At 44.2% G+C, this 24,204-nt stretch overlaps 1 protein-coding gene across 6 annotated transcripts in view; it reads left to right on the top strand.

Moving 5' to 3' along the window:
• The window catches only part of PALM2AKAP2 (PALM2 and AKAP2 fusion), a 337,193-nt gene that overhangs the window by 216,890 nt on the left and 96,099 nt on the right, over positions 1 to 24,204 (top strand). For 4 of the 6 annotated variants that reach the window (XM_076362480.1, XM_076362484.1, XM_076362482.1 and 1 more), the window contains one exon: positions 9,240 to 9,322. In XM_076362480.1, the coding sequence (XP_076218595.1) occupies positions 9,240 to 9,322 (83 nt within the window). Of the gene's footprint in view, positions 1 to 9,239; positions 9,323 to 21,830; positions 21,869 to 22,077; positions 22,152 to 24,204 lie in introns of those variants that run through there. The other 2 variants (XM_076362486.1, XM_076362485.1) reach the window with 2 other exon arrangements.

Genomic DNA, 24,204 nt, shown 5'->3' with positions numbered 1-24,204 from the left:
GGGTTGACGTGTGCTTTTTCATACCTGGCACATTACTTTTTACCACAACAGAAGATAATGACAAGGCATTAATTAATACCATCTTCTGTCAAGCAAAACTGGCAGTTTTGCCAGTATTGCTTTGCAATAAAATGTTGATAAAAATTTGTCTGATCGAAAAATTGCACATTTCTTCAAAGCAACTGACAGGACAATCTTAACTCAAAAGTATGCAAAACTAGAGGTCAAACGTTAGGCCAGTCCAGACAGTTTGGGCTAGGTCTGCCTCACTGCAGTTTGGCCATCAACAACTACCACCTAATCAGGCAGATGAGCCCACTCTCAGTCTACTCAGGGGTCTTGCTGTTGCCTTGTCAAGGACTGAAATACTTCTTCAGGGTCTTATGCTGTAAAACCCCCTTGTTTTATTTGTTTAACTCCTGGGTTAACTGTGAAAATCTTGCAATATGGCTTTTTTAGCAGCATGGAAGGAGGCTTCTCAGAATAAACTATACCTATTTATTCCTAAATCCACTAGGTGGATGTGTGCTGTTCAATTGTTTCTACTGCGCCTTCAGTGAGCCTGCCATTTTTGTCAGACCTCAAATGCAAACCAGATCCAGAATGTCACCCCTGAAGGAGACCATGAGGTGTGAGAGGAAAATTTACAGTGATAGGTCCTCCTATATGCACTCTATTACCTGCAGCTAAATGTCAGCAGAGTATGATTGTGTCTCCTCTTCTGCAGTAATGCAATCTGACACATACAAGGATTTCCTCTGTTGAGCCAGACTGGTTGCTCACCAAAGGGAAAAGCAGAAAAGCATAATTGGAAGAGTCATCTAAAGACAGTTTGCTGAAAAATTGAGATTGTTTTCCTCCCATCCCCACCAGGTGCACCACAAGGGCATGGCCATTTACTTCAGCAGTAGTATCCACTAATGGGGAATGTCTTGCCTGCTGCTAAAAGTCACTGATGTGGAAATTAGGTTTAACTGGATACATACCACTTTTGACTGTTGGAGATGCAACCATAGCATCTTCTGCATATGCATGTAGCACTCCCAGCTGTTGGTACGTGCAGTTGCAGGTCTAACTCCAGGTAATGGAAGGGGTCATAAAAATATGCCTCATCTGCTTCAGTGTGGGCAAGATTAGCGTGATGAAGGCAGGAGATAAACAGTCTCACTTTGCAGTTAAGGAAATTGGACACAGGTCTTGCAGTCTTCTCTGTTAGCTCTGCTGAGAGGGTTAGAAGCTCATCTTCATGGTAATTACATACACACGCGTTTCTTGGGGGCAAGAAATCCTCTAGGCAGATGCAGTGAGATGAGCACCACTAGCTATTTGACTCCCTCACTGCATTATAGACATGCACTTTCTGCACTGTTTGTGTGACTGATGGCTTTTCTTTCTGCTAGCAGAGAATGGTTATCAGTAGCAAATAATCTTTCTGCTACCTTCTGCTTGCTTTCTGTGGTTGAGCTTAAGATGTCATGATTAAAAAGAATTTGCATGAGTCACTTGTGCTTCCCTTCTTTATATCATTCAAGGATTTCTCTGCTATTTTTAAACCCTTGTGCAAGGCAATGAATTCATTGTTTGGCTGCACTGCTGCCACATACAGGAACTAACTCTAGGCAAAGCTAGGAGACTATCTACTCGTTTAATGATAGAACATCACACTTCTTACCTGGCATTTCCAAATAAGAGAATGTACTCCAAGGCAAATTATTACAAGAGAAGGAAAATTCACAGTTTTTCCCTTCCTCATGCCTCCCAATTCATGTCAGAATTTTAGTTTATTTCCTGCAGACATTTTTTCCTCCAAAAAGTTCAGTGTTTTTCTCTCAATTTCATCATAAGCTGTTCACTGTGAACAAGATTGCTGAGATTGGGAGCAATTTTCTAGGCAACATTGCAATCTCATTCTCTTAGAATAGCTTTAACCTTAGGGCTGGTCTATACTTAAGGTTTCATTGCAAAATATATGTAGATTGTGGTTCAGAGGACTTTTTGCTTGCTTCATAACAGAAATGGTGAACTTCATAGCACACTTGCATCTATTTTATGCTACTACAACTAACTATTGAAAGGGTTTTGCCCACATAGTTAAATCTGTGAGAAAACGCATGCACAATCTGAAGCAACATTAGTTCATCACTGCTGGTCACCAGAAACGATGTTGGTAGGTAGAAATTCCTTGTTAAGACAAATAAAGGACAAAGTTTGAGACCGGTGTTGCATGACCTTGTAGTGTATGGCTGAAGATATAACTGTTCTCCCAAGCTGCCAACACTTCCCACACAAGTGAAGCATACAAAAGCAATGTCAGAGTATTGCTAGCCTGGGCTGGTTCAAATCACTCCTGAACGCCTGACTGAGCTGAAGAGAGCTAATGCACCTCAGTGATGGAGATCTGCAATGGCTTTAACTACTCTGCTATTGGTGAATGGAGTTAAATCCAGTTGGCGGCCGGTCACGAGCGGTGTTCCCCAGGGCTCAGTACTGGGGCCAGTCTTGTTCAATATCTTTATCAATGATCTGGACGAGGGGATCGAGTGCACCCTCAGTCAGTTTGCAGACGACACCAAGTTGGGCGGGAGTGTTGATCTGCTCGAGGGTAGGAAGGCTCTGCAGAGGGACCTGGACAGGCTGCATCGATGGGCCGAGGCCAACTATATGAGGTTCAACAAGGCCAAGTGCCAGGTCCTGCACTTCGGCCACAACAACCCCATGCAGCACTACAGGCTTGGGGAAGAGTGGCTGGAAAGCTGCCCGGTGGAAAAGGACCTGGGGGTGCTGGTTGACAGCCGGCTGAACATCAGCCAGCAGTGTGCCCAGGTGGCCAAGAAGGCCAATGGCATCCTGGCCTGTATCAGAACTAGTGTGGCCAGCAGGAGCAGGGAAGTGATTGTGCCCCTGTACTCAGCACTGCTGAGGCTGCACCTCGAATACTGTGTTCAGTTTTGGGCCCCTCACTACAAGAAGGACGTCGAGGTGCTGGAGCGTGTGCAGAGAAGGGCAACAAAGCTGGTGAAGGGTCTGGAGAGCAAGTCTTATGAGGAGCGGCTGAGGGAACTGGGGTTGTTTAGCCTGGAGAAGAGGAGAGAGGTCTCAGAGGAGACCTCATCACTCTCTACAACTCCCTGAAAGGAGGTTGTAGCGAGGTGGGTGTCGGTCTCTTCTCCCAAGTAACAAGCGATAGGACGAGAGGAAATGGCCTCAAGTTGTGCCAGGGGAGGTTTAGATTGGACATGAGGAAAAATTTCTGTACTGAAAGGGTGGTTAAACATTCAAACAGGCTGCCCAGGGAAGTGGTTGAGTCACCATCCCTGGAGGTATTTAAAAGACATGTAGATGAGGTGCTTAGGGACATGGTTTAGTGGGCATGGTGGTGTTGGGTTGACGGTTGGACTCGATGATCTTAGAGGTCTTTTCCAACCTTAATGATTCTATGATTCTACTCCACCTGCAACCACCAATGCAAGTCTGTTTAGGTGTTTCCCAAAATGGTGCCAGACTACATCTACAACTAAAACATGCACCTGAATTTTGGAGACTAAGCCTTCAATACCTATTCTTAGTACAGATGCAGCACAGTGCTTCTGGCATGGTCACAATCCAACCAGCACCCTCTGAGGGATGACATCAGCCAAGGCTCCTTTTTAATGGGGCATAAGTAGGTGTGACTTCCCTCCTACTAGCCCTAGTAGGGAGATTTTTGCCTTATTTGTATTTAAGTCCAAAATACATCACAGTGTGAAATCTGAAAAAAAAATAAATCATTTGGAAGAGAAAAGCAAATAAGCAAAAGAGAATTGTGCCGTTAGCTCTGTAACTGTGCATCCACCCCAGTGAATAACACCGCTATCAGATGCAGAAAAACAGATTAAATGAGCTAGCGCTCTTAAGACAATTGCTATCAGAGAGACATTCACATCACAAGAGAAGTGGCACCTACAGCACTCTCCGTAATAATTTTTCTAAGACTGAAGATTCTGTGGAAACTGAGACTAAAATATTTTCTTAACCCTTAGTGGTGAGCCCTCAAAGCATGGTTAAAGGGCAAGAAATTTTCCTTACTATTGTTTCAAAATATAGCAAGGATGCAATGCCTAAACATAGCATATATTAAAGAAAAGTAAGTGCAAAAATCAGATAAATGAGTGGTTTTCTTCACCACTTAAATTATGCCTTTGTCTTCATGCTGATATGTGACCTCTCCCAATCTGAACTCCATGAAACCACCAAGCCATTTAGTGGTTCAATAAACACATCAGCACTCTTGCTGAAAGGTCTTTTTTCCTAGACTGTGTCTCTTTTTTTCTCTCCCTCTCCTTCTTTGAGGATTTTATTTTTCTGAATGACCTTTTATTATTCACAGGAATAACTGGTGACAAACTCTACTTTGTAGTTTAACATGGAATCTGTCTGCTGGCTCAGCTGGGCACTGCCAAGATAGCAACAAGAGGACATAGTTTGGCTTTCATTTTTAATGACAAGTTGTATGTAGCTGAAAGAAAGCAGACTGAGAAGCAGCAGGAATCCCTGTGGTTCAAGTCAAGTGAAAACAGTTGCTCTAATAAATTGCCTCCTTGACCTCTTCAAGATGCAATGGGCCAATTTAGTGATGATCCGGGATTTATGTGGTTGGAGCTGGGCTGTTTCCTTCCAATCTGAACAGGGTAGGATGCATTCTGGTGAGCAACAGACCAGCCGGTAGATCTGAGATGGCAGCACCCTCCAGAAGGCAGAGAGGGCCAAACTGGGAGCAGTAACATGTCCTTTTAGCATATGTGTGCAACCTGCCTTGGCTCTGAAAAGGACTAAAAATGCTCCCACAAACAACCTGCCTCAGTGGAAGAGGATCATAAATCTTAAGCTGCTCCAGCTGCCGTGCAAGCGAATATTTGACTATGTCTTAACCTTTCATAGCAGGTATAAATGACTGTCATGTGAGAAATGAAGAAGGCTTGATTGAGTATGATTCGATCACTGCAGGAGTCTTCCTGATGAATACCCATAAGTGCTTTATCTACCTTTTCCTCTGAGGAGACAAATCTTTGCCCTGAAGGTGTTCCCTGATCCAGCTCCTCTTGTGCTACAACCTGTCCCGTTAATGCACCAGTTTCTTTTGCAAGAGGATGTAGGCTGCCACGTTTGAGATGGATACAGCCTACCCCAGTGTTAATGGTTGTATGGTACAGGGCTCGGAGTTGTTTCCCACCAGCTTAACAACACAGCAATGGAGTCTATATGCTGAAAACACAGAGTACTCTGTTGCTAAAACAAATAGCAAAATTAAGACCCTAAGTCTGTGGTTTCTGGGTAATTTTTGCATTTGTGAAGGATTTTCTAAGGGAGTTGTGGGCCCCTGTAGAAAGTTCACATACTTCAGTAGCTGAATTGCACCTTAAAGTTTCCTTTCTTTGTCCAGGTCCTATAGAAGTAGAGCAGAAACCCAAAGGGGTTGACAGACTGAGATGGATGGAGCAAGCACCCTTGAGATGAGTGTACTGCCCCAGGTCACTGCTAACCAATGCAGAGATGCTTCCCCCACGATCACAGTGCTGACCACGAAGAACTGTGATTCAGGAATGAACTGCTAAAGGCTCCCCTTGTTTGTTAAGAGCAATTGAGTGGGTGTGCACAGAAGTTTTCCAGATCCCTCATCAGTACCTCTATTTTTCATCCATATTCTGCACTTTCACTGCCAACTACATCACCAGGAACTGGATATCTGCCTCTTACACTTAAATTTCATCTTTCCTGTCTTGACAACATCCATTCCTTTCTCTCCTGGCTGATGCTGCTGAGCTGAGAGCCCAAATTCCTTTTCGTTATCTACACCTTGATTTCTCTCCCAAGTCTGCATGGATATGTCTCTTAAGGAAAGAGACTGTTAGCTCAGCTTCACTCCTGTTGTGTTGTCCGGTCCTCTTCATTGTTAAACTCCTGTCATCCATCAAACCCTATTCACAGTTGAAATCAACAGCAAATAAAAGGAAACAAATAAGTCAGCACAGTGCTACACAGAAGTGGAGCTAGCATGCACAGATATGGATGAAAAGCCACTGAGCCCCAATAGTGCTGATAGAGCTGCCCTGCAGCTGTTCTGGTTGAGTTACTTCATCACTGCTGTACAGACGATGATAGATGTAAAACTTTAGCTGTGTTAATGGCAGCATGAACTGGTACTATGTGCAGCCTTTACAACATGTGCATGGATGTGAACATGCTTGAGACTTTTTTTTTTTTAACCCAAGGGTGATTATAAAAGTTGCCATGTCCTTCATGCAGATCAAGTCAGAGGTCCATGCTGTGGCAGATATGGCCTGTCACCAAATACAGAGTGTGGAGAAGTCTACTCAGGTTTATGGTATTTATAAGTTTGTGACATTCAGGAGAAATCTATCCTTTTCTTATGAGTGTTAATTTCTAGGCCATGGACTTTCATGACCTTTTTTCTAGTTAAGTACATGTATTAGCGCTGTAATGCTCTCTTCTTAATCTTCCTTGTGTTGCCACATCAATGAGGAATATCACTCACAGATGGACTACTTAAGTCAATACCAGTGCCTACCAAGGCCTATGCAGAATGCTAGTTGTGGCACAGGTGTGAAATTAGGCAAGCCATCTCCGTTTAGCATCCTAGTCACCAGACTGCCCTTCCTTGGTGGGCATAGGCTGCATACACATCAGTACTTTGGCAGAGAACAGTAGTATGTTTTTTAGTGAACTCATCCCTCTTTCCTCAACTAGACTTGCAACTGGTGCAGATGTGGAGTGATTCACACTATGTGATTGAGGCTGTTGAGATGCAGGCAAGAGTCCTTTTGGAGGAAACCAATCCAGAAACTCTTCTCCAGGGTCACATGAAATACTTTTCAAACCCTAGTGGAAACACAAATATTCAAATCAAGTATTACTCCTTCTGACACTGCGGTAACATTCAGTCCAGGGAATCGGACTAAATCTAGTCTGACATTAGATCCTGGAAATACTTACAATATAGATCTAGAGATGTCAGCACCAACTGCTCCCATCCTCTGATCCACTCCTACTGCACAGTTACTTGCTAATGCAAACAGGGGCATCCACACAAAGACAACATGCTGAAGGCTTCACAGTTCCAAATATACTGCAGAAAAAGATGCACAGGGGCCCGAGTATGAAGGGATGCTTTAGTGAAATGGTAAAAAAAGGCACACAGCTCTATTCTACATCTGTATTTGAATAGCAGGAGAGCATATAGGTATCAGTAGACAATCAGAGGTCCACTATGCTAAAATGCTCTACAGACATATAACAAGGAAGGTCCTTCTGGCCTGAGATTAGCATTAATAAAGCTATCAAGGTGAGCTGGAAAGAAAGAAAAAAACAGCAGAAGAAAGAAATCAGGACAGAATAAACTAGATGCCTTTTCTGCAGCACCACTTCCAAAGCAGCAATGCTCTAGGGGAACCCCAGCAAAGATGAATGCAAAGGAGGGATCAATCCTGTGGTAAAGTCACAAGATTAGACTTCTGGAGTTATCCAGAATGCTGAGAGCACAACAAGAACAAAAGGTGCCAATTTCATTATTACACACGTCCACTGGTTTTAATGCAGTCATTAAACATTGTTGGGGGCTACCTATTGGCTTTGTGGACTACATGGCTCAGCATGTTGGAAGAGGAGGGGTCAGCTCCAAAGAACTTGTGCTGGAAAAAGTTAAAAGCACCTACAGGATTTTGGCACATAAGTTGCACTGACACTTTTTAATGTTCTTTCCCCAGAGCAAAAGATGTCTATCTGAGGCTGCCAAAAAGCAGGAAAACCCACCAGCCAATATTGCTAGAAAGAAAGGTATAGGTGTGTAGTCACTGCCTCCATGTATCCACAGGTAGACTACAGCTCAAGCTAGCACTGTTAGCATGTGCCACTGTCTGCTGGAGCAACAAATAAGCAAAGGGCATCTCTGATGCACAGATCCTTTTACATAACACGTAAGTTATCATACATAACACAACTGTGGAGTATACACAAACAGTAGTGGTTTGAAGAGACACACTCAAGATTATAGAGTGAAGTAGCAGCAGAGGGCATGAATGACTGTCCTTGTATTGATTAAGGACTGCAGAGCCATTTCAAGCTGTATTATTACATGAGCCATATTTCAAATTTAGTAGGTGCGCACAGTGCTGTGGTAGCACAAGGAACATTATTCAATGTATTCTCGGTGTGAATGTGTACATTCAACAGTACTACTGGAGATGATATATAAATCCTTATACATCCTTATCCTCTATAGAGGAGGTTGTGTAACTCCTATAATTTAATTTCACCGTTTAGAAAATATTCACCGATTTAATCTGACTCTAATCCACCGTTATTTATTGTAATTATTGCCATTGCTATGGAAACTCCAAAAGCAATCAAGCAGCTGTCTGTGGCTAGCTATGCTTAAGCAAGATTGTCCCTGGAGGTGAAATCAGCGAATATGTTCTTACCTTCTTCAAGGTTTAAGCTTGATGTAGAAATAAAAGTGCAGAGGTTCTTCTTCCAGACAGGACTGCCAGGCTGCCCACACAATACCCTGAGAGCTGCGCCTGTAACCTGACCTCACCCGATAAGCAGTGGTGAATACTGCCTAGCTGACGAACAGTATTCACTAGCGATGCTTTTAGTCAGGGTCCTAGATGCTCTTAGTTACCCTTCCCTTGGGATGCACAGAAGTGCTGAAAAGTCCTCTGGCTTCTCCCCAAGATGGGATGAGCTCATCCCAGGGATGGTGTGAGCCCAGGCACACCTTCAGCACAGCAACACAGGTGAGCAGAGAGCAACCAGTGTCTGGGGGGCTCCCTGGGAGTGGCAAGGCTGGACCTGGCAGCCAGGGCCATCCCACCACCCCACCAGCGACAAGGGCAGCCCCAGCCCCAGCATTGGGCACCACCCTGGGGACAGGGATGGCCGCTGCGGGGGCTGAAATTGAATATGTCCTTCCTGAGCCATGGCGTGCTGTGTCAACCCACTAAGCACCCGCTGCATTTTCTCCCAGCTGTGGCTGCCTCTCCACAGCACGCAGAGCTGACTCCAGCTGGCAAAGATATTTTTCAGTCATTGTTTTTGTACCCTTTCTGCTTTCTTTAACAACGCTGACGAGATACCAGGCTGGCGACAGAGCGTGGCTGGTAGAAATGGATCCAAGCAAAGCAAAGAAACCTCTCAGCCATGCATGTTCTCCCATGGGCAATAAAATGTCTTTGGTTTTGTAGGCGCAGGAGGATCGGATATGCTGCCAAGGGACCTGCTGGGACCGTGCTCCTGTGAAAGTCCTGAAGCCGAGGAGGGTGCAGGGGTAAGTCTCCTCCCACCGCGTCCTTGTGGGAAGCACAGGGATCCGCACTGCACTCAAACATAATGCTTGATGGCATCCCGCGCTCGCTGGGATGGGCCACATCTTCAGCTGCAAGGAGGTTGTCGTTTACACCAGACCCCGCTGGTGTAAACTGCATTCGCTTGACTACCGCAGGGTGTCCACCTAAATATTTGGAAGCTCAGTGCAATGGTCGGGATTAAGAGGACCTTCAATAAAAGTGCATCTCTTGGGACGGCTTGTTAAATAATCCTGGCAGCTCACTTGCAAGATGGTGTCAAACCAATGCTCAATCCTTCCTCACCATTAGTCAATCCCCCACACGTCTTCCCTTGCACCTTCTCTTCTTCTCAGGCCCCTCTGCGGATACAGCTACCCCACCTCCTTTCATCTGCTGGAAACCCGCGCGCGAGCAGCTCGTCAGCATGAGGGGGGCAAGCGTCTGAGAAGTGTTGCCCTCACCTGGTAGCCTGGCGTGGTTGGGTGGCATGTGGAAACACGCCATTTTGCTGGAAAAGGCGTGATGGGGATATTCCTTTTTCCTTGCCATTCTCGGTGTGATTGCGTGCAGCCATGTGTTTTTAACAGCAGCAAATTAATTTGTCGGTAAGGTGTTGGGAGTGGAAAGGGAGTGAATGGGCAAGTGAATTCCTGCAGGGCCAAGACGTTCATCTTCGGGGCTGCTGACACTGCTGAGTGTGAAGCACGTATATCTAGAGACAAAAACAACCACGTTAAAAACTAAAGGCCTCTCCAACCATTTTTTATCATAATTTGGATTTTTAAATAAAGATGCAAACTTGGATATACATAGCCCATATGAATGCCTAAATTTACTTTAATCTTTTACATTTCTTTAAATTAAATTAAAATAGTAATCAAGGCTGTTAAACTAGTTCAGATGAAACTGATTAAGCAGATTTCAGACTTCTGCTGTAAAAGCAGAGGAATTTTTTCTTAAATTACAGTTAGTTAAATTTAGCCCAATAACTAACTCTTTTGTTTAGAGAAGCATTTAAAGATAAAAATGCAGCAAGTTCGTGTCTTATTCTGGTCTATGAGTAAAAACTGGTGTGAGAAGCTCGGATCAGCTAGCTTTAAGATCTTAAAGGCCATGGTGAATAATCAGCATCTGCAAAAACTTTAATAAGGAAAATGTAAATGCAAAACATGTTTTGCAAACTGTTTCTTAGATTTTTCTTATCATATTTACTAGTTTCATTTACCATTTAAAAAAATATTAATAATTTTCTCAAAATCCAAGTTTCCCCACAGTTTTTATTTAAGTGCTAATAAAATCCAAAAGGGGCTGGACCAATCTGATATTTAAAAAAAAAAAAAAATAGATCTGCTAATAAACAACAAATATGGATCTGACTAAATGTGGTTAACAATTTAGAATGGACAATATAGCACAGAATTTCATACTCTTGGCTATGAAAAACAATGACCGAAGTTAAGGTTAATTCCATATAAAGCAGCAAATCAATGTGTCCTCAGGGGTATCAGTCAGTGAGAATCCACCTTTCTTTAGGCAAATAATTTACAACAATAAAAGTAAGGTTCAAACTGATAATGCCAAGCCATCAAAATGAAACTTTCACGTTGTGGTTAAATCAGATATGTAAATTGTTCTGATTGCAGCTGGAGCGTGGACTTGCACAGGCATTCCCAGACATTTTGCACTGGTTGCTGTCAGTGCTCTGCTCAGTGTAGTATCGCTTTGTGGCAGTTCATCTATTGCAAGCAGGACCTGCAGGACTGCTGGGAAAGCTCTGAGCTAGAGTTTAATCAGTCCCTAACTTTCTCTGGCTTAAGTTAAGGTCATACTTAAGGAAGAGGGAGGAAAAAAGATTCAATGACTGTGGAATGCAATTTGTTTTAATAACACAGTACTTCCAATGCTTGGGAGTGTAACACCACACAGAACAAAATCTGACTTAGTATTGTTTTCTCCTAGGTTTTAAAAAAGAGGTCTCGTTTTTTTAATAACGACTCCCCGCTGAAGGAGGAGGTTTAGTGGCAGAACTTTGTAAGAGGGAGGCTGACTCAGTGCTGCCACTGACGCAGCGTGAGCAGAATCAGCAAAATGCTAGCACAGGAAAGTCAATAAAGTCCATGAGAGTATCCTTACCAGCATGGAAGAAAATTAATTTAGTCATAGCAAATGATGAAGCGCTGAAATTTTCTTTAATAACTTGCTAACGATTTGTGGAAGGGAGAAGCCTGGTGTTTGAGGCAAAGACTATATGGAGCAGCTGGATATAAACTCTTCTGAGCCTGCATTTGCTGAGAGATACAAACCAAAACCAATTGCCCTTTCTATTGCTAAACAGTCAAATGGGCAATGTTATTTTCATATACAAAACCCATCAACTTTAGATCAACTCTGAAAGGAATCTATGCAGACCTAGTTGCAATACTTTTTTGATGATACCAAGATAAAGTAGATTCTCAGTTAATAGAAATCAGGAAATAGAAATCCGCATATCTCTTGTTATTTTCAGCAGCCTACTTACTCCAAGTGGAAACTTGGGCCGTCATAAAGTTCCCTTCAACTTTAACAAACTATTAACAAGAAGCAACAAGCTACCCCTAGGTCCAGACTGTGCTCTTGACTGTATGGTTCAAGTCAATGGTAATTGCATAGATTTCAATAAAGCATAGAAAACTCTTATATCTAATAGGTAATGACATTCATGACCAGTGAAGACAGGATATGGATCAGTAAACAAATGTTACACTTGATCCTAGTCATGAAGCAAAGTAATACTCTCCCTTACAAGAAAGGAAAAATATGGTCCTCCCAAGAAGCCAATCCATGTAACGTGCCCAGAACTAGCCAAGCTGGACCTGTTGTCGAACAAGTCAAAGTTTATGAATGATCTTGGAGTTTTTTATGTTTCTTTCTTCTTTTCTAAATAGCAAAATGCTGCCTCTTCATTGTTGCGTTTAAAACACATCCTGTTATGCCTGCAGCTCTTTTTGGAGTGCCGGTTCAGAATACCATGTACTCTATTACTGAGCCTTTCTTGCCGCTTTTGCTCAAAAAGGAGGATGTGCATGTGTGTGGGAGTAGCATAAACTGCAGCTGGTTTTCTTTATTTTTCCACCATCGTTACTGCTGACTGGTAACAAGGAAGACGACGTACATATACACCGTTTGGCTTCTCTGCAACACTGCTGTACAGGAGGTTGGGAGATTATCTTGGTGAACAGCTCCTAATTTCAACATAAAAGGATCAGCAGTAGGCTGAAAGAATTTGTCTTGCAGTGAAACGGATGCTGCTATTTGGCTGAAGTATTTTATCAGAGATATAGAACTTCAATTTGCTCTTTCATTGGTTTTATGAAAGCTTGTATCACCAAAGAACCTACGTGAGTCCAGGAGACTCTGGAAAGATTAATTAATTCCATTGGACAGCTGCTTAAAAACAAAAAAAATCCAAACAGATCCAGGATGCAACCCCTTCCCCTCATCCTCCCCTTCGCCCCACTGCCATAAATGCACTGTAGCCGAAAACTTTACAGATAACTGAAAATGACAGAGGCTTTGGTATTTTCAGCACTCTGGAGCAGTTTGAAAGGGAGATGCTCTTTCTGCACAGTGTATGTATCTGAAGCATGTGAGGCCAGACAGCAAAAATCCCTGGTCATCTTTCAAAGTCTAAGCCTGCATGGCCTCATATCACCTCCTCCCTGACCCTTCAGGCAGTTTCGGATATATCTTGCTGCCATGCCAGCCATGGAGGTGTGCTGCTGAAATTCAGAGACATTTATGGAGTAAAAATCCAAGGCAAGGTACAAACCAGCTTCAAGGACTAAAATAGTTTATTTTCTGCAGCTGACGCTTTCCCCAGTTGGGTCCTGCCCATCACTGGTTTTACCGGGCCATAGTCTCCATCCCAGGTCCTGGCCACAGCTCACCTTGTGCTGAAGTCAGCGGCGCTGGGCTGGGTAACAGAGAGGAGGATCCATCTGAGTTATTGAACTGCATGTCACAGCACACAGCTAAGAGTTCATTTCCAATTATGGTCTCTGCTAATTGCTCTCAGGTGCATCTTCATATCATGACCGAGGCAGGCAACGTTGGTCAGGGAAGCCAGAGGATCGTCGGTCATTCAAAGCGATCAGAGCCATTATGTTTGACCTTTGGCGTTGTAATTTTATTTCTGTGGCTCTGCATAGGAACTGTCAAAGCAAAGTAACAAGACTGTCAAGCTGTGGCGCCTGTGTAAAACATGACCACCTGCCTTCACCTCCGAAGACAAATAACATTGCCTGCTCTTACAGTATGTGTTAGACATCAAAATGCACAGCAGTTTTGTAGTGCAGCGCTAGATTTCCATACAGAATACTGTGTATTTTTAATTAGCGGGCCTATAATCAGCTTGTCTTATTATCTCATTACACTTTTATTTTGCATTATTTCACTTCTGATGATCGGAAAATGCAGTGAAACTAAGACCTCGGCTCACTGCAGGGACAGCCAGTCCTTCAGGTTGGCCATGCGTTTAGTCATTGGGCCTGTTCCCTTTCTAATTCAGGAAAGGGACATATCTTTAGGAAACTGATATTGTTGTCTGATAGGAAAAAAAAAAAAATCCTTTGTCATGAGACAAAGAATTTCTTCTTTGAATATTATCCACTTGTCTCTGACTTTCTGAGGATCTTCAGGTAGGCTTGATTTTCTCACTTAATCATTTCCAGTATCGCCGTCCACCTTGCAGCAAATGACACATTCCAGTTGGAGGCATTTAACACCATTGCAATAGCACTGGAAGGAACAAGCATCCAGCCTTGAATATAGGGAGGGGTCAGTAAAATGTCTGGAGAAGGCAGCTCAACTGCTGAAGATTTGTACTTCAATGTGCAAAACTCAGAAGATTGAAAGGTTATCAAGAATTCGCAGGAGCTCATTAAGGCTGTAGCAACATAAAGGTGGAAACATTAGGAGTATGGCAAGAGGGTCTTGCTGTTCTTTTTCTATGTATTAGGGATTTCAGTCCCTGGGGGCTGATAGGATTCCACCTGTAGAAGTAAAAGCAAAGAAGTAAAAGAAAGATCCTGCAGAAGGATCTTTCTTCTCCATAATTGTCAGAGCACACCTGTGGCAACCCTCCAGGAAAAGATGGCATGACAAAATATGCCATTTTGCATTTAGTTAATGTTTGGAACTGGAGTAAGCACTGTGTTGGCTTTGCCTGGTAATTAAATGTATGGGATTTAAGAATACTGACTTGTTTCTGAGGCTGTTACTTGTGAGCTGAAAAAATTAGGAACATTTAAATATGAGCAGGTAAAATTTAAATGGTATTATTTTTCATAGTTACAGAAATAGTTTCGTGTAGTATTATTTGTCAGCTTTTGATTCCCTTCTTTCTTTCCTGGTATAAAAGTTTTGTGTAACGTCCTTTTCTGCTCATCACACTTTCTTGCACCAGACCACGCCAGTTCCTCAGCTCTTTCAAAATCCACCTGTCTCTCCACATATTCATCATGAGGGTCTTTTTTGCTATGACTGCAACCTCTTCTAATTGAGGTTCCTTTCCCAGTTTCTACTTTCTACATAAATCCATGCAGGTGTCTCAAAAAACAGCCTGTTTTGTCTGCTGCTTTCACTCTCCCTCTCCCACTAGATCTCTTTTTAAGATCTACCCGGACCTCTTGAAAGCCTCTGATCAGATTCCCTTCATATTTTCTCTGCTGCAAGTCCCAGGTTCCCACCCGGCTTAGTTTCTGCTAACTGTTCTTCTCATTTGCTGCCACTTTTACTTCAGCCTAGTCTCTTGTGTCGCCCACAGTTGCTTATCTCCCTTGTTGGACTCTTTTTCCTGGGGTGACTCTGGCCCCAGTTTTTCCTGCAGGAGCAAACATCTATGCTCCTCAGCACTCATTATTGCTTACATTTTGATAACATCTACTGGCCAGATAAGAAATCATTATGTTGAATGAGAAAAAATTACTAAAGGAAAGCTTGTCTCTAGTCGAGGTCTCAGTAAACACTTCGGATCCATCTAAGAGCCGTGGTATAAAAAAATTTTCAGCTCTCTCTCTTCCATCACAGTTTTGATGATTAATGGCAACAAACTATTTCTGTGTTATCTTTGTTTGCACAACTGGAATTTGTAGTTACATTTATAACTCAGCCCTTGCAAATACTGAGAAGTTGAATACTCAGTGAAATACACTGTGTTTGGGTGTTTATGTGTAGATATTTAAACATTTCTGCACTGTACATTTTGTGAGTGGGCTACACAAACAATTTTACTAACTCTACAGGGCTTTCTTTTAACTGTAGAGCCTAATGTATTTAAGCTGCTGCAGGACAACACTGCTTTATTCTCTGTAGACAACTTTATTCTTTGTCTTGTCATTTTTATTGTTCTAGTAGTAGTGAATAAAACTCTGCATCTGTTCCTCAGGAAGGACTTAATCCAAAGCTCATTGAATGCATTGGAAGAGCCTCCATTGGGCTTTGGATCAAGCTCTTCAGTTCACAAACAAATGCTCTTTGTGAGAATATGCTATTCAAGTATTGTACAGAAGAGTTACAGAGGTTCCCTATTTCTAAAATAATGATTGCTCTTTAAATCTTTTTTGCTATGCCTGTTTAGTTGGAGGAACAATATGCAACTGTACATAATTGTTGAAGTACTGTAGTCTGTGATTATCTTGCCCCAGCAGTTGATATAAATGTTGAATATGTAATGCTGTGGTAACAAGTATTGCTATATTTATATGGCTTTTCCTATGCAGGCAGTAATTCAGAAAATACAGAGATACGCTCCCTGCCCCTGAGGACGTTCAGGCTCAATCAGGCAAGCTGGACACGAGCAAGCCATCTTTCAGGACTGCCTTATGTTGATGTTATTGATGAAGCAGACTTGAAAGAGGGATTTGTAGAATAAAAGAAGGATACTACTGAATGGGATTCTTTTCTGCACTTAAGAAAAGGAACAGACTGAAGGGAGACACAAAGCCCACAGTAGGGGAAAGAAACAGGGGCTATTGTGGGAGAGGGTACAAAGAGACTAAGATAAGGCAGGAGTAATCAAAGCAGAAACATTAGCTGGCGTAAGACTGTAAAAAGCTTTAAGTGAAACCTTACAGGTCCAGATTTGCAATGACTGCATTTTCCACAAGAAGGAGGGAGAGCCATGAGTCAGTTATGCAGCGGTATCCCCACGAGCTGCAATAAAAAAAATTCTTCCTTACAACATCACAGGTACTGAATACTTCTTTGGATTTATTGTGAAGGGGAACTAACAGTTCCCGTGACGCAAAGAGAACACAATGCCAGTGAAACTTGGCTGTTTTTGCAACTGCAGAACAGAGTAACTTCTTCAAGTGGATGTAGATAACACAAACAGCTACTACTGGGTATTACTCCTGTGACAGAATTGCTTGCAGTAAAATACACTACACTGTGTGGTAAGTGCTGGCAGGGCTACGCACGCAGTTTGTAAGCCGATGATGACTAAAAGAGTTTATGGAGCCAGTACTAAAACCTTGCTCACTCAAGGAGTCACATTTAAGTCAATGAGATTACTCATGTAGCTAGTTGCCGATAGAGACCTTGCCAAGCTATTCTACCACATAATAGATGTGTGTAGATGAGTGTGTTAGTCAGCTGAATAACTTCAGAAAATAATTTTTAAGTTCATACTACATTAGTATTTGAACTTCCTAACCGCAGCTGAGGTCCTGTTACGTTCTCCAAACACCCACTAACAGGCAGTCCCTGTCCTAAAATTCATCAACTCATAGAGACAAATAAGGGAAAGTGACTTGCCTTCAGTCACATCACATGTCATCAGCAACGCCAGGAATAGAACAGGGATCTCCAGTCAGTTCCCTACCGGCAGCTCCCTGCCTCTGTAATACTCAACACTTCATCCCTGTACTGAATATAAAGCATTTATGAATGTGACCTCCAAACTTCCCACAGCTCTTCTGCTAACTAACTAATGATCTCTGCATTCATTAGTTTTATAAATGCACAGAAAATACACAGAAGTACCATTTTCATCTCACAAGCATTACCGCAAGCCAGCGCATTCCCTCATCCAGCTCATCTGCATGTTATTCTGCAGTCAGAGAAATAACCGTAACGACAAGGAAAGGAAAACGAATCTAATCACAAAATTTCTGACAGCTAATCTAAGACACTTAAAAAGCTGCATCCCAAGCAAAACTCATTTTTCATACTCAGAGAAATTCAGTGTAGAGGCTACCAGATCAGGCATCACCTTTCAGGACTGCATTTCATTTTATAAAAGTTATAAAAGTGCCTGGCATATCCAGCATCATTATTACAGTATTTTCCTTCCTTTCTTTATTCTGCACTGCTCTCAGCATCTTTGGGAGTTCATAGAGAACAAGAACAGTATGCTAAGCTGTAAAACAGCAGCCTGAAGGAATTTCTTCCTAATAGGAAGAGGTATCCCCTTTGACTTATTCTCCATTTGAAGATGCACTGCATAACAATAAAAAAATCTGCCTCACTGAAACTGGGCTCCAATATATTGACAAAGTCCCAAAACAAAGACTCTGAGCAACTCCTCTGTCTCCTGGATAAAGCAGGAGCAGCAGATATGGATGTGGCTTCACTCTCTCTCCTCTCCTCCAAACATCTTTGTCTTTCATTTCCTTCTCTTTATCTCCCCATCCTGAGCCTCCCTGTGTCTCTTCCCCTTCCTAACTCTGGGCGCTCTTTGTTGGCAATGTCTCTGTCCTCTTTCTGCCCATGGAAGAGGACGCATCTGTACAGAGGCAAATTTTAAACTAGGTCAGCTTATGTGGCAGAGGAAAAAAGAGTAGAAATAAGAGACTTTTTGTATAATAACAAGGTCTCACATAAGCATGTGGCCCAGTTGTCAGAGGTGTTGAGTGTCTGTGGTTCCCACTGGCTTCAGTGGCACTAGTCCTCTTGTCCACAGGCTATGTACATAGAAAAATATCCTCAGTTTTGCAACCCCTTACAAGCAGAAGTTCAGATACGCCATCGCACTTCCTTGAGCTTTCCCAAGGACGTCAGACTAATCTCAGGATCTGTTGTTGTCGGTTTTTCCTACATGTTCAGCACAGCCTTAGGATGTACATTGGTCAGTCGTTGGAGGAGGAATGAGGTAATACTGGGGGTGACATATCCCTTTTCAGTTCACAGGGCACATAAGGCAGGCCTAAAAGGGAATGACAGGCAAGGAACTGTCATTTGAGAGTTAAAAATAACTATTCTTGTTGACAAACCTTGGGTTAATGTGTCTGATCTTTATACTTTTCCTACTTTCAGAGTTTTTAGGACAATACCAACTAATCTTGCAATTCATTATTTAGGTAAAAGTGTTTTAACTTCACAGTAAAAATTAGGGAAGGCTGCACTCTGGCAAAGATTAATTCCTTCTCCCCCCTACCTGAAGCTCTCTGTAATGCTGTAAAAAAATTACAGAGCATTAACAAAACACGTCATTATACAAAATTTTAAGACATAATTTTCTTCTGCTGTTGTAACTGTTGGAAATGCAAATTAGAAGCAATAGTCAAAGCTCATTAAAATATACAGGGTGAAATCGCATTTAATTTCCTCCGTGGTATGTTAGTCATGTGCTACCTAATTAATACTAAGTAAATGCATCCCTGTCATAAGAAAAAAAAAAACAAACATCCAAAATTCAAACAGTATCAGTGTCATTTGTGATATTGCTTTATCTAATGGAAGAAAATATGTGCTGCAGTCACGCAGTTCAGTCCAATCCTGTACGAGGCCAGTAAGCAGGAGAGGAGCAGAAGATAACTGTTGGAACAAAAGGGCAGAGGGGTGGGAACCCAGGAAGAGGAGCTCTGGAGTTCCCCCTTTGGCAGTGTAACATGTTTGGTTGCTATGAATATCACAGATTTTTCTCTACAGTACAGTATTGCCAGTCTCCAGAACTTGAGGCCTTCAAAAAGCATGAGACTGGACTATGCTTATTTTAACTATGTTTCTGGGGCCTGAAGGGGACCTTTCTGCATGGTTCTTAAGTTTTCTGCAACTAAAAAAGACTAATTTATTTTCCTCCCTCCCTTCCTCATGATAACTGGCTTATTCTGTTTCTAGCAGCTGACGTTTCTAAAAACCCAACAAACATGGTCAGACCTGTGAAACATCCAAAAGAGATGCGACCCCCATGCTCCTCTTCCTCTCTCTCTCCTTCGCAGCCCCACATTGCCATTTGGATGGCACACCTACCTGTGGGAGTACAGACCCTTACACCTGTGGGGAAGGCTGGTGGGCATGAGCAGTGAGGCACATCCATGCACCGTTGCTTCAGTCAGGTGTCAGAGGTGCAGCTTTCCTTTGCTCCCTGCCCGCTCCCTGCAAATAGGCTGAACAGAGCTGTACTGTGGTTCTAGCACATGCCTTGCACAGCTGCACTGTATCCTAGAAGGACAAAGGGTAGGAGTCCTGTCTTTGGGCAGGTAACTGAATTGCAGACAATCCTGGGATCATTCCTGGGTGGTGCAGCTGAAATACGCCTGCTCAGAGCTGGTCTCCCTTCCTTCTTCCCATGCCAGATGCTAGTGGCAAGTAAAAAATATGCATTAAAAAAGGCCATCCTTGATCCAGAGAATTTACAGCAAAGTATGAAAGAGAGAAAACAGATGGCTGCAGACAAGGAGAATGGCAAACAGCTCCCTGGGTCAAAGACCTTGGTGGGGTTTTGTCTGTACCATACTCTTCTGTGCTTTCAGACACATATATTTGCAAAGAGGGTTGTGGCCACATATAGTTAACTAGTAAGACAGCTTCTTACTTACATTAATAGCACCGGCTTACAGGTCTGCAGTTACGTATGTATGCATCTATGTCCTTACACCCTTAGTTTTTATTATAAGCCTTTTTCACTATCACAGCATTCAGGTAGCAATGTGCCTGTGTGTGACCATCTGTGTCCTTGAGTTCTCACCCGAGGATGCAGCAGCTGAATTATCAACAGCTGCATGTAACCTCCCATTTAAAACATTGGCACCTGAAGAGTGGAGGGTGGCAAATGTGACACTAAACTTCAATGCAGACTCTGGAGAACTAGAGGTTTGCAAACCTCATGCCTGTACTGAGCAAATACAGAGATGCTAATGGGGTTAGAACTAAAGGACACCTGGATTAATGCAATCCATCTGAGAAGAGTCAACATTGCTTCCGTAAAGTCCTGCCTTAAACAAACCTCTTGGAGGTCTCTGAAAGGGTCAACAAAAATGTGGATAAAGGTGATCTAATTTGCATATCTGACTGGATTTCTAAAAGGCTCTTGACAAAGGCTTTTAAGGAGACTAAGCAGAGATAGCAACAAGAGGGAAAGCCCTGGTGTAGCTCAGTAATTGCTTAGAAGATAAAATGCAAAGTACAGGAATAAATGACAAGTTCTCACAATGGAGGGAGGTGCTGGATGGTATGGGGTTCTCTACGGGTCAGTGCTGGGACGCGTGCTGTTCAGCGTACTCGTATCTCACCTGGGAATGCAGTGAAATAGCAAAGTTCATGAGTGGTATTAATTTATTCAAGAAGAGGAAATAAGAAGGAAGACAGTGAAGAACTACACAAGGACATTATGAGGCTGACCAGGCAATATAAGAAATTCAGTGTAGGTAAATGTGAAATGATGCACATGGAGAAACAATCTTGTAAAATGGTAGGCTCTGAGCTGGCCATTGCAGCGGTAAAATCTTGGGGTTATGACAGGCAGTTCCACAGAAACATCAGCTCTGTACTCAAAAATTCCTCATAAAATATTGTTAAGAGAAAAACATCGTTGTGCTACTGTATGAATCCATGATTTGCCCACATCTCAAATATTGTGTATTTCTTCATCTCAAAAAGGATCTATTAGATCAGGATGATGTTCAAGAGGGCATCAAGGAGAAGAGGTACAGAACGACATATGGACAGAGGTCCCCATGAGCAACCTGCAATTCTTCAGCCAGGAGAAGGAATGATGTGAAAGCATTACAGTGGAGGTCTGCAAACCCATGAGCAGCTCGAAGAGAGGGTTAGGAGCTGTTCCCCATCTCCATCACTGGAGCTGAGGGGATAATTAAGTTCGTATTGAAACCAAAAATGAAGGCAGAGGTTCTTCACAGGCAGGGTGGCAGACCAGTGAAAATCCTTGCCAGAGCCTACTGTGAACGCTGCAAGTGCAATCTGGGTTCAAGGGGACACTGAAGAAGCCCATGGAAGTCAGCTCCGCTGCATATATTTAAAAAAAAAAAAAAACAAACCAGCCAAACCACGCCAATAAACCGAAAATAAAATTAAAAAAAAAAAAAAAACAACCAGCAGCTAAAACCACCCCGAAACCCGCAGCTCAGGAAACCCCCGGAGCTGCCAGCGGCGGGGAGCTCCCGCTTTGCACATCCTCCCGGAGGCGGGCCGCGGGGCCGCCGGGGCCGCGCTGCTTCCCGCCGGGGCTCGGCCCCCCCGGGGCTCGGCTCCCTCCCCTCCCGCTCGGCGCGGGCATCCGTAACAGGAGAGGGCTCGCAGCCGGCCGGGTAACCCGACCGCGGAGGGCCGGGGAGGGGGGGGGGGGGGGAGGCGCGGAGCCTCCGCGCGGGGCGCATCGCCCCGCGGGACGGGACGGGACGGAACGAGGCGGGGCGGGGCGGGGCGGGAGGCGGCTTTGCCCCCCTCTTCCTGGCGTCGGCGAAGGGGGCGGGCGGGGAGGGAAGGGGAGGAGGAGGAGGAGGAGGAAGAAGGGGGACCCGACGTGCTGGGGCTGCGCGCGGAGCTGGCGGCGCACGCTGCGCGCCAGAGGAGCGGGCGCGCTTTGGAGAGGTACCTCCGCGCGCGGGGGTGCGCGTGTGTCCGTGCGTCCTTCTGTCGGTCGGTCTGCCCGTGCGTGTGTGAGCGCGGCTCCCGGTGCGGAGGGAAGGGAGGCGGCGGTGGCTGCGGCTCCGGCGAGTTGTCTGGCCCTCGGCGGGCTGCGGGCGGGGGGAACAAGGTGGAAACGCCGGGGGCGGGGGGGGGGGGGGGGGAAGCAAAGCGGGCCCGGGGGAGGCAAGGAGGGGTCGGGAGAGATGCGAGGAGGGGCGGGGGAAAGGCGAGCAGGGAAGATGGAAACGCGGGGAGGGAGAGGCGAGCAGGGGAAGGGAGAACGAAAATGCGGGGAGGGGAAGGGAAGAAGCGAGAAGGGAAGGGGGGATGCTCGGGGGGGGGGGACGGGACCTGCCCTTGCCCTCGCCCGCCCCGCGAGGTGTGCTCGCCAGCCCCGCGCCCGCGGGACCCCCCACGCGTGCACAATCCCCTGGGGCGGGAGGTGCTCACGAGGCGGGGGTGCGGGGGGCCGCGGACCGCCGGGGGGTGCTGGACGGGGCGGGGGGGCCGGGTACAGAGAGCCGGGTCTGTGCGCGCGTCCCCCCGGTGTCCTCAGGTGGAGGGGCGGCTCTTCCCCCGCCTCGGCTGCGGTTTGGGAGTCCGGGGGGGTCTTTGCAGCCCTCCCTGGGGGGCGGCCGCTGGGCGCGGGAGCCGGCCGGGCTGGGGGGAGCGGGGAGGGGTGAGAGCCGGAGTGGAGGCTTGGAGGGGGTTTGGTAAGATCCTGAGAAACCCGTGACGTAATTATTTTTTAATCAGCATGTTTTTTTCATGGCCATCTCAATTTTTCCTGGACTCCCCTTTTTGAACCGAAAATCTCCTGTATCTTTGTTCCAAGTCTTTCTATTTTTAAATCCCTCAGTAACAGTGAGGCATGAGTTTTAAATATTTTATTTCTTTTTATTAGGCTTCTGCTTAGGACCACTGTAGTGTAAACTTCTTAAACGTTGGTGCCTCTTCCTAAAAAGTTACTGAAATTATTACTGATGTGGGCAGGCAGGCAGCTACTGTGGATATCAGTGTTTGAGTTCCTGATAGCGTTAATCATTAGCCATAAAGAGCAGTCATCATAATGAAGTTTGTTTTTTATATTAAGATCAACCTATCAGCTCTCAGAAGATGTACATTAGGGCAATGAGTACCAGCCTAATGTTGGAAGAGATAGAGCAGATCCCCCAGTTGTGATTTTACCAATGAAATAAACATGTTTTATTTTGAGCTGTGATTAACAGTTCAACGTTGTAATGATATCCCCTGATTCTAGCATTGTCTCATAGCTCTGGTATGTCAATTTGTATTCATGCTGTGTAAGTGTTTTGCAGAGGTTTTGCATATCTGACAGGGATTTATTTCACTTTAGCAATTCCATTTTCTGGTCTCACCAGCCTCAGGAACCCAAGGAAGGTATACATACATCAGTGTCTGTGGTAGAACATGACTTCTTTTTCCTAAGAAGTGCAAGTTATTTCATATGTTTTTTAGATCATAGCTTTTATGTCCCTGCACACAGCGGAGGATGAAGTTGTAGCTGAAATTGTGTTTATTTAAGTGTTTTCATTGTAAGTATTTCCGACCAGTCAGTATTGAGTGTTTTTTATTCGGTTTATCTTCATTTTGTATCTGAATGCCAGTCCATTTGCTGCCCTTTGATAGCCTCTGCCAAAGTAAGTTTGCACAAATTTAAAATGTTACATACAGATACTGGCTTTAGATAACGGATACGTTGTTTTTCACGTTAGTTTTCAAGTACCTGTCCAAAAAGTACAGGTCCCAGGTGAGCTCTTAAGTAAATCAAGCCGTATTTATAGATGTCTTATAATAGTGCCGATAAGAAGTAGCTTTTGTGGCAGCTGATGGTTATTTTCCTTCTCTGTGGATGTGCAGCTTCCGTACTGAGGGATGTGTACATAACTTCCCAGTCCTTTTAAATTACGCAAAACTGCTGTTGACTTCAGCCAGAGTTTTGGCTAAGTGAAAGATATAGGATCATATGGCTTACAGCATGAAAAGAATACCC

The sequence above is a fragment of the Aptenodytes patagonicus genome, chromosome Z (assembly GCF_965638725.1).
Source record: "Aptenodytes patagonicus chromosome Z, bAptPat1.pri.cur, whole genome shotgun sequence".
Classification (NCBI taxonomy): domain Eukaryota; kingdom Metazoa; phylum Chordata; class Aves; order Sphenisciformes; family Spheniscidae; genus Aptenodytes; species Aptenodytes patagonicus.
Note: the sequence above shows the minus strand (reverse complement) of the source record. Positions and strands in the feature narration are given on the sequence as shown.